At 39.6% G+C, this 10,579-nt stretch overlaps 1 protein-coding gene across 1 annotated transcript; it reads right to left on the bottom strand.

Annotated features, from left to right (window-relative positions):
• Nucleotides 1–3,576: 3,576 nt before the first annotated feature.
• LOC147865001 (putative protein phosphatase 2C 4) lies at nt 3,577–9,891 on the bottom strand. Its single transcript, XM_087317690.1, has 4 exons — nt 6,999–9,891; nt 6,787–6,900; nt 6,314–6,578; nt 3,577–4,148 (listed from the first exon to the last, which is right to left on the bottom strand). Exons 1-4 carry the CDS (start codon nt 9,330–9,332, stop codon nt 4,033–4,035), a joined length of 2,829 nt encoding a protein of 942 aa, XP_087173816.1. The 5' UTR covers nt 9,333–9,891; the 3' UTR covers nt 3,577–4,032.
• Nucleotides 9,892–10,579: the final 688 nt, after the last annotated feature.

Genomic DNA, 10,579 nt, shown 5'->3' with positions numbered 1-10,579 from the left:
TCGTATAATCTTCTGCATTAGGATGCATTTTAGACCAAAAATTTGAGAAGCAGTAAGAACAAGTGCATGATATATCCCAAGATGCCTTGATGAGAATGTGTCATGACATTCAAAAAGAATTTTCGCTTTTTACCTCAAGCAAATGAGGTACACAAACCTTTTCGATTATGGTAGAGTAGACCATTTGCCATGTGGAAGGTTCCATTCGAGGATGAAGTATTTATGGCATTTATTCCAAATTTAGCTCTAACCCAAAATTTCCTAAAATAATTGCCATCAAGGTACTTTCCTCACAGATGTTCATATAGATCAGATTTTGTCTCACTGAAACTAAGCATGTTAACTTCATGAATACGACTCAATGCATCAACAACATTGGTCATCCTTTACGATATCGTATAGAGAAATCAAAGTCCTGAATGAGATCTACCCATCGTTCCTTACAACCCAAGGGGTCATGTTGGTCACAAAAATATCTAAAAGGTTGGTGGTTAGTAGTTATCACAAAACTATTTACATTTTGGTAATGCCTCCATGACTTAAGAGCTTGCATGATTGCAAATACTTATTTTTCTTGAATTGAGTATTGACGATCAGTAGAAAAAGGTTTCTTACTCTCATCAATTGGGAGCAATTGCAAATAGATTTTCGCAAGAAACCCACAAAACCTAAAAATGAATGTAGTTCTTGAACTATTTAGGGAGTAGGTCATAGTTTCACTTTCTCTATTAGAGAAGCATAAATTTGTACACCTTTTTAGTGATAAAATGTCCAAGATAAGTAATTGACTTCTTCAAAAACTCACACTTCGATGTCTTGGTATATAATTGTTTGTCATGTAATGTTTGAATGACAAAACAAGCATTTTTACCATGTTCATCTAATGTAGATCTATAAATAAGAATATCATTTAAGAATACAATGATAAACTTTCTGAGTTGATCCCCAAACATAGCATTCATTTCTTTCCGAGCATTACAAAACCCAAAAGGCATGACTAGAAACTCGTAATGGCCATAGTGCATACGAAATGTTTTCTTTGGATTATCATGTTAGGTAATGTGAATTTGGTGATAACTAGTTCTCAAATCAATCTTTCAAAAGTATTTAGCTCCTTGTCGAATATCTATCAAATCATATGGTCGAGGCAAGGGATAACTATTTTTTATAGTAACTTTTTTCAAACAATTATAGTTAATACATAGGTGCCAAGATATATCTTTTTTCTTGACCAGAAGAAGATAATCCATCCTTAAGTGCTCCATAAGTGGCAAAGCAATCTCAACTTCTTCAATTCAAATAAGTTGATATGGAGAAATACTCACATGTGAAATACCCTATGTGAGATTGATATGATTTTCAACATTATGTTTAGGAGGTAACCCTTTTGGTTGTTCCTTAGGGAAGACATCTTGAAACTCTTTTAAGCGTGAGTCAAGTAATTGTTGCTAAAAATATGGTAATTGATCCCCGGCTCTTGATACATTATATATCTAGAGATCGAGATCAAGGGCACAACAATACATTGTAGAACAAGAAGAATCAAAAAATGATGCACTACAAAGAGTAGAGACAAACAAAGGTTCGACACAATGAATAAAGTGTTGAGAATTATTTAATGAAAACGGTGTTGTGTGGTTCACCCAATTACTGGATGAAGAGGAATTCTTATTAAGAAACCATACATAACCAAGGAAGTCGAGTTTTTCCACATAGATATCCATATGGATTGGCCATTGATGAATCACACTATTGATATATTGAACTCCTTCCTCTACTAGATGGACTTGGTAAGTGTGATAACTTAGACTTGGCGTTAAGTCCCAACATCAGAACCAAATGATCATTGATGAAATTATGTGAGCTACTAGAAATGTGAACCCAATCGGTGTGAAAGGGCCTTTATAAATGTACAAATGGAGAGCTCAACTTGAACCTTTACATTCAACAATATGATTATCTTACATCAACTAATCTTACATCATCGTGTCCTCAAAGGAGTTGTGTGTATGTCAACTGGTCTTACAACACCTTAGAGGGTTTATGTTGCCATGATGAACCACTTGTGACTGTTGCATAATGAACCACTTGATATTGTGGCAAGCTTCAAAGATCTTGGTCTTGAGGTTCCCTCCAATCATAGATGGTATGAACATATGCTACACATCTTGCTTAGAAGCAAGAAAGGGGGATTACTATGCATTGGGGAAAGTAAGCAAATAGTGCAGAATTAAATGTAGTATTCTCAAAAAATGCCCCTCTAAAAACACATTGGTATCAATACTTGGAAAGAGTTTGAAAACGTTTAAAAGTACTAACTTACGCATTTCCTTCAAGTCAAGCCATAAACGCAATATGTACTCTTACTTGAGACTAGATTCTTCCTATTGAGATCAATGGCCATGGAAGGTTATCTAGTATATGCATAAGCAAAATTTTGTGTTCTAAATGAATGGATAGTATAGTTTGGAGAATTGGATGCATCTCATGTGCTTCATGATGCATCAAATATTCCTCCATGAATACAACTTTGGAACGCCAATGTGTCATAACTTGGGAAAGATGTGGAGGCTCAATGTTCATGCATTATATTACACCCATTGCATCGAACTACAAAACCATCGTCTTCTCTGAACAAGTAAACCACACTTCAATATACGCAAGAGTCCATTCCTTTGTCTACCATCAATACCATTGCTTCAATGCAACTGAGTTCACATTCTCTTTGATGTGAGATGGGGCATCAAGGCAAAATTGAGGAGACTCGTCACCAATGCTTGTTTTGCCCTAAACAAGTGCAGCAATCAGCATATTTGCATACATTAAACCATATCCAAAACAGATTATCAATCTGGTCCACTCCCTAAACAAATTCCTTTCACAATCACAATATGCACCTTCAATTACAACAACCAATATAATTCTTGAACATTGAGAGTCGCCACTCAATTTCACACATACGATGTGAAAATGATTGAGTTCACATACGATGCAACTGAGTTCACATTCTCTTTGATGTGAGATGGGGCATCAAGGCAAAATTGAGGAGACTCGTCACCAATGCTTGTTTTGCCCTAAACAAGTGCAGCAATCAGCATATTTGCATACATTAAACCATATCCAAAACAGATTATCAATCTGGTCCACTCCCTAAACAAATTCCTTTCACAATCACAATATGCACCTTCAATTACAACAACCAATATAATTCTTGAACATTGAGAGTCGCCACTCAATTTCACACATACGATGTGAAAATGATTTATTCACAGATCATATTTGACCTTAAAGGATGATAATAAAATCTATCTATTAGTGTAGTAGGGTCAACAAGGGCCTTCTGTAATGTCATGTTATCTATTTATAAATACTATTTTTACAGGAAAAGAGGAGAAGATATGCTTCATTTCATAGGAAACTAGACTAGTTAGTCTAGTTAGGTGCAAAATAATAAATTACATGATGTTCCTCAAGCAACGAAGCACATATTATGCACGTGATCATGCCTGCTAAAGTTTCAAAAAAGGAACCAAAATTTACAAAAATCAAAGGAGCGAGTGGAGGGGTGGGAGGGGTATTAAGTACACAAGAGAGATTGACCATTCACAAATATGTAATGTTTTTCCACTTCCAAATTCGCACGTAATTAAAAACCTTGTCTGCCCTGCATATACCGATATATATAGCCACGGTTATGTGCTTCTGAAACTTGAATGAATGCCACCTCGATTTTCTTCTACAAATGACCGAACATGTACACTTTGTATTCTTTTCATTTATGTGATTCAAGTCCAGAGATGAACTCTATTGTCTGGTAGGTCCGGATCTTCACACGTTTTGCGCAAATAAATGAATTTATATAAAGGTAGATAGATAAATAGATAGATAGAAAGAAAGATAGCCTCCAAATAAAAGAATTTCCTTCTTTTTGTTGCTTCAAGAAAAAATGAAATTTCTGTGGCAAGAAAGCAAGAAGCTTGCAATATGTGGCTACTACTAAGATGATGGTTTTATGTGTTGATTTTGCAACTATTAGCCGGAGGACCTCCATATTCTTCCATCTATAGCAACAACCATCACTGAAACATCGTCATGATATTTGCGCCTGTCGCCTTGTGGAATATCTAGTAACTCATGGAAATCCATTCCTGAACAAAGGGCAAATACCTATTTCATTAGATCAATCTGTCTACAAAAGATGGTCCCCTATGAGGGATAAAAAATATTTCCATACGAATTGAATTACTCTACAAAATAAAATACTAAAAGTTTGACTGCATAATTTTCATCCATTGATCTCCTATCACTATGTAATGCAGGAATAATGCATCACCACTTGAAAAAATACCCAGTGTGTTCTGAAAACCATCACATTGGAATCCCTCATAGAGTTTCAAATAACAATAACGCCATGTGTGCTATTCTTAGGAAATGAAAAGACAACAGAAAAAGGAAAAGGAAAAAGGATTTGGTTTCACCATTTTTTCTTGATTATAATCATTCTAGTTTTAACCAATAAACAAATAAAAGATGAAAATTTATCTCCTGTTCTCAAGAACTGCCAAATGTTCATTAGTGGGGAGATGATTCTTTAACACAACTAAAATCAGATTTGTTAGAGCTATTTACATCTGTATAATTTACGCATAATGTAGTGTACACTCAAAGAGTGAATTTTGGAGAAAAGATGTGTTTATTTTTCAGCTCTCTTTTATCATTGATCATGAAGTGACAATTTTTAAAAAGTTATATTCCCTAACCACCTCATAATAAATTTTTCGCTATCTTAATTTCTTAAGTTTATTCCATCCGCATTGACACAAACCCTGTCAAGCAGATGAAGGCCAGTGGCATATTGGACTACATGCAGCAGCTGGACGTCTGAATCTATGCCATATTTTACATTCTTTTCTAAGCGAGGACATCTAATAGAAAAGTTTCGAAGATGATAATCTCTATGATGATTTGAAGATAAATATAATCATAGAGGTTTCCCACGGGGAGTGTTCCAATGACGTTTCATATTGACATTGCAATCTTGTATCTATTCAGATCTATTACAAATGCACATGTTTCAGACATCATCCTTAATGTAAAATGATTGGATGGAGAGTTAACTTTGACCTCGATGTAAAATGAATGTGGATTAGATGTATATTCTTTTATAGTTCATAAATGTGGTTTTACACTCCTATACTAAACAACAAAAAGAAAGGTTGTAAACTCATTTCCTCTGTTTTTCTGGTTTCTACCATTCCAGGCTTCATGACCAGCAATTTCAAGAAGTTATCGAGAGAACTTCATCAAGAAAACAAAAAATATGGAGAAGAACGATGAAAGGAAAGAAAAAAATAGGGTTAAACAAGTAGCAAAGGTAAAAAAACCAAATGATCACCAAGGATTTTCAATTATTGTCAAGAACCTAATTGGGAATGAAGCAGCAATTCAAATGCTAGAGAACCCATCCTGCAGTAGGTAAGATCGACTGGATTGTCATTAAGGAGGCTAAGGAAGGAAATAATGGCATAATCTGGATTTCAGGAAATTGTGATGATTTGACATACATATTAGTCACATGAATATTCAACAGTCTTACATGGAGTCCAGTTTGAGGAACCTAACTTAGACCACCATAGTAGATCCAGCGACATTTCCGATGAAGGATGGAATCAATGAATAGGATCTTGTATGTATCCATGATCTCTAAGATCATTCAGGTTAATATCAAAAGGGGTACGGACAAGGATCCACTCAAGCTTGGTATTTTCGGTCAGTCACATCCTACCTCACTCTCTTGAACATGGTATAGTCTCCCGTAATGATGATTCTAACTCTCTACCTGAATTCTTGTTTCTCTCATCTAGCAATGCAACAGATTTCACTTACTTTCATCCTTTTGCAAACACATTTTCCATGCCATATTACTCCGACATTAACATGAGTGACTTGAAACATTCATATGGGGGCATGGACATTTCCAGTATATTCTGGGCTATTCCGGGACCAAGATTTCACGTCACAAATGACTGTGGCTATAATCATTACTATCAGGTCAATGTTGAATATGGGTCAGACATCCTCCGTGCCCGCATCATCTCATTTGTACCTTGCATTTATCAGCCAAAATGACATCAAGAAACTTAATGATGCTAATATTATAACTGTATGTAGCATCAGAAACAATGTAGAGTTCCATAAATCAACAGTATGCCCTCCATTAAACACACCCAATTGGTGTGTCCATTAATCAAACTAAAGGTTTTCAGATGTCCTTCCTCTTAACAAAATATTGGAAAAGATGAAATTTCCTTACCAGCTTTCTTGGCAGCTCGAAATAGAAGTTCTTCAATGAGATATTGAGCAGGATCTCCTTCTGGAAATTTCTCCAGGAACCATTCTACATGTGAGACTACTTCTTGGTTGCTAAAGTACTGATATAGACCATCCGAGGACAATACTAGAAAGCGATCATTCGGATCAAGTTTATGATGGTGCAAGGAAGGTGTACAGCTGACATATGGATCGGATCCAATGTATTCAATCTGAAACATTTTCAATATTGCACTATTCCACCTAGACTGCAAATACATACATAAAGATGATCATTAACTAGACCTCCATAGAAGCAGAATCCATCATTTATATGTGAGTATCATGATGTATTCATTGCTTGAACTAAATAATATAATGAGTATGCACATTGTGAGCAACCATGCATGAACGAATGATATGTCCAAAATAAATCAACCAGATAATTGAAACAAAGAAAGAGCTTTTCTTGGGCACCTTCTTTAAGAAACCAGCACCAAAGGCCCGCGTCACTTTCAATCTCCCCTTCACACGGCCATTGAAAACACACATGGTATCATCGGGATGCTCAGCTTTGATTCGGTAAACTTCCTAACCATCATGAGAGAGAGAGAATGAACAATCACTGACTGCAAACTGGAACCTCAAACTTGAAAATTTTCAACACTTCTGGATAAGAAACACCTCACCTCTTCAATATTTGTGCTGTGATCTGTGGAGAGCTGCAGCGCACTTAACGAAGAATTGAAGAGTGGAGGGCCTAGCTCCGCTGTAAATTTGGGGACTCCTCCATTTGCTATCGGGCTTTCCTCTGATATGCGTTCCAGGTCCTGTCGACTAATTGCATCCCTTCCACCACTACCTCTCTTTGTAGTATCAGAATTGAAAGATGACATCAAATGGTGTTCATTCTTCTTCTGCGCAAGAATTGCTCGGCTATCACCTACGTTTAGCACATACACATCTTTATCTTTCATCAATGCAACCAAAATGCATGAACCCATCAATGCTAGCTCAGGATTCTCATCCAAAGCACGATCAGCCATAGCCAGGTATGCTTCTTCAGTTTGTTCAAGTGCTCGTGCTAAAGCTTTAAGAACAGCATCATGATCAACTTCACCATGCCTCCACAAATTTGGCTCCCCTTCTTTCAAATCCTCCTCCTTGGCAAATTCCTTAGCCTCTATCGAAGGACTATTCCTGTCAGGAGAAGACTTTTTAAGAGTCTTTTTGTTTTTTATTTGTCTATTCATAAAATGGGCTCCAACAAAAGATTTTTCGGTCCATGCTGTAGAAACCCTCTCTGGCCTACACCTAGCAGGATCCGCATCTGCCACAAGGCTGGCCTTATGCATGCCAATACTAGTTGTTCCAGCAGCTCTGATACCATTATCAAGATTGGCGTGGCATCTGTCCATACTCTTTTTACCAATGTTGTCACCAAGACCCGACACTTCCTCCTGATGTTTACCCAATCGAAGACAAGAGGAGGGCTCTGAATTCGCCCTCTTCAGCGTCTCGCAGAATATACTACAAGATTCATGGCTGTGATGTCTTTTCTTCGCACCATTTGGTTTGTTTTCAGCCTCGGTATCTGCATCAGCAAGCAATTCCCTTAAAGTACGGCTTTTTGTAAGGACGCCACTCTTGGCCTCCCCTGATGATGACTGAACATCAGAATGCACACTACCAAATTCAAATCTCTCTGTATTTACATTTGACTCGACACTTTGAGGGAACTTCTCATTCACATCTTTGCTTTCATCCTGAGAGCTGTTGTTCCGATCAGAAACCTCTCGAGAATTCCAGAGAAGCTCTTGAAGCTCCTTGTGCACTGCCCTATATAGATTGCTCATGAGGAAATCTGGTGCATCCGGGCCATTAAAACCATCATAGATACCGACAAAAAGCCATCCATGATCCTCTGATACAACTACATGAACACGATCTTCACCAGCCTTGCCTTGAGCCCACTGAAGGTTGTGATTCTCATTGGGATCATTATCCCTGCAGGCATATCTGAGCTCGGGAGGGGTTTCATAGACCACAGTTTCTCCTTTGCTTCCATTGCGGCGGTGCCGCCAAACAAACTGCCTAACAGGGGTGACGAGAGAACGCCGCGTGCGAGTGAGAGTCGATGAGATTGTTCTTGTGAGAGCTGCTCTTACAGGTTTGCGTACCGATTCTAACATGCGGGCAAACTTTCTTTGTTTTCTCATTCGCCAAAGGTGGTATGGACCCGCAAGGGGAGCGGAGAAATGGGCCTGATCTGCAGGGATTGAATTCTCGAAAGGACCAGACATGTAGCCTCTCTCCAAAGGGCCAGACATGAAGCCCCTTTCAAAGGGACCTGACACAAAGCCGCGTTCTGACATGAAACCGCGTTCAAGAGGTCCAGACATGAAACCTCGATGTTGTAGGTGTTCGTCCCCGGCGAGAAAACTTTCTTGCAAGGAGCCAGAGATGGGTCCCGACAAAGAAAACCCTCTCGGGATGGGCTGGAGGGGAAGGGATGCAAAGGAAGCTGTGCTTTCAAAGGCAGCATGCCGGTCATCGGGCACATTGGCGAAGGAGTGGAATTGCTCATGGCAGATGAGCGTGCGAGGGGTGGAAGTGTTGGCACTGACTGAGGCACCCGAGATCGATTTGAAGGCGGCAGAGGCTGATGGTGTTTCGGCTCTATGATTATTAGTAGCTGATGATGCATCCGTGGAAACTGCTCCCACTCTGAAGGAGGAAGAGGAAGGGTCAGTGTCAGGGTCAGGGTCAGTGGCAGCAGAGGAGGATGAAATGGCCGCGAGAGGCAGGGGAAATCTGTCGGAATGGGACTTCGGGGAGAGATGTCCGGCATCTGATGCGGGCGGGCGGACGTAGCAGAAGGAGTGACCCAAGCCTTCATCCAGAGGCTCGCTCGTGTGGTAAGCACCATAGTAGAATGTGGGGCGATCGCGATGATGCCGGCCGCCATACGAGTCACTAGGGACAAAGCATCCGGCGACCACACGGGAGACTCGATTACCCATGGCACATGGCGGAAGAAATGAAGAAGAAGAAGAAGAAGAAGAAGAAGAAGAAACCAATTTTTCTTCCTTCTCTTTGTCTATGCTGGAATCCCCAGAGTATTTTCACTGTCTACATCTTGCGAAGCCCTGTGTGAGAGACAAACATTGCAACTACTCCTTCCATCCCCTCCCCTCCAAAGAAAAAAAGCCTGGTTGTCTTCCTTCTTTCTTCTGCTCTGTTTCTTCCCTTCAGCTGCTGCTGCTGCTGCTTCTTTCTCCTTTCCTTCTTTCTTGTTGCTTCTTCTCCTTCCACTCCACCCCCAAAACCCTTTCCTCTCTCTGTGTTGTTTTCCTTCTGGCGTCCTGCTCTCCCTTCCCCTGTTTCTTCCTTCCTTCCTTCCTTCCTTCCTTGCGTCTATGCTTCCACTGTTGCTTCTTTGGCACCGAGCCTGTCTGCTTCTTCTGTGTATGTGTGGTTGTTCTGTGTATCTTCTCTTCTCTTCTCTTCTCTTTCTGTTCTGTGGGGGGGTTGTGAGACTGAGCTTTCTTTGATTGGACCTAGCAAAAGACGACCAAAGTCGCCCCTCGAACGAAGGAAAAAGGGAAAGGAAGAAGAAGAAGAAGAAGAAGAAGAAGACGGAGGAGGAGGAGAAGGAGAAGGAAAGTAGAAGAGAGAGACAGAGACAGAGACGGATAGAAACAGAGTAGGGTAGGGTCTAGAGAGAGAGAGAGAGAGAGAGGTGTGTGAGGAGAGTCAGTCTAGAGAGAGACAGACTCACTTTGTCAACTCCCCCCACACACTCTCTTCTCTCCCTTTGAAAATATTAGTGAGAGAGAGAAAGAAGGTTTTAGTTATTTCCAAAGATGCCCCTAAAAAACTCCACCCATCCATGAACCATCATCCATCCCTTTCTTTTGTGTTGTGCTTCTTTGAAGTTCCTTCCATCTCAAAGACCAGGTCCTCTCACATCACACTACTAGATATTCTTTTCTTAACTTATTACTCCCATTCTGTTGTTGCCCGTAATGGAGTCCCTCGGATCTCTCACTTCATTCGTGAATTTGATGTGGTTTTACTAGAAGTCAGGAGGTTATTGTAATAAGCTTTACTTGCTCTCGTCGAGCGTTTTACAGCCCTGCCTTACAACACATAAGATGACATTCTATAGAGGTTTTTAGATATGTTTTTGAGGCTTGCCTAATGAGCTATATAATTGGTTGTCATGACACTTAAATCTACGGGACCCCACAATTACGCACCTCGTGCA

The sequence above is a fragment of the Azolla caroliniana genome, unplaced genomic scaffold, assembly GCF_043228905.1.
Source record: "Azolla caroliniana isolate FFs.n. ecotype wild unplaced genomic scaffold, voAzoCaro1.0.p SCAF_4, whole genome shotgun sequence".
Taxonomy (NCBI): Eukaryota; Viridiplantae; Streptophyta; class Polypodiopsida; order Salviniales; family Salviniaceae; genus Azolla; species Azolla caroliniana.
This window is presented reverse-complemented; position numbering and strand designations above follow the sequence as displayed.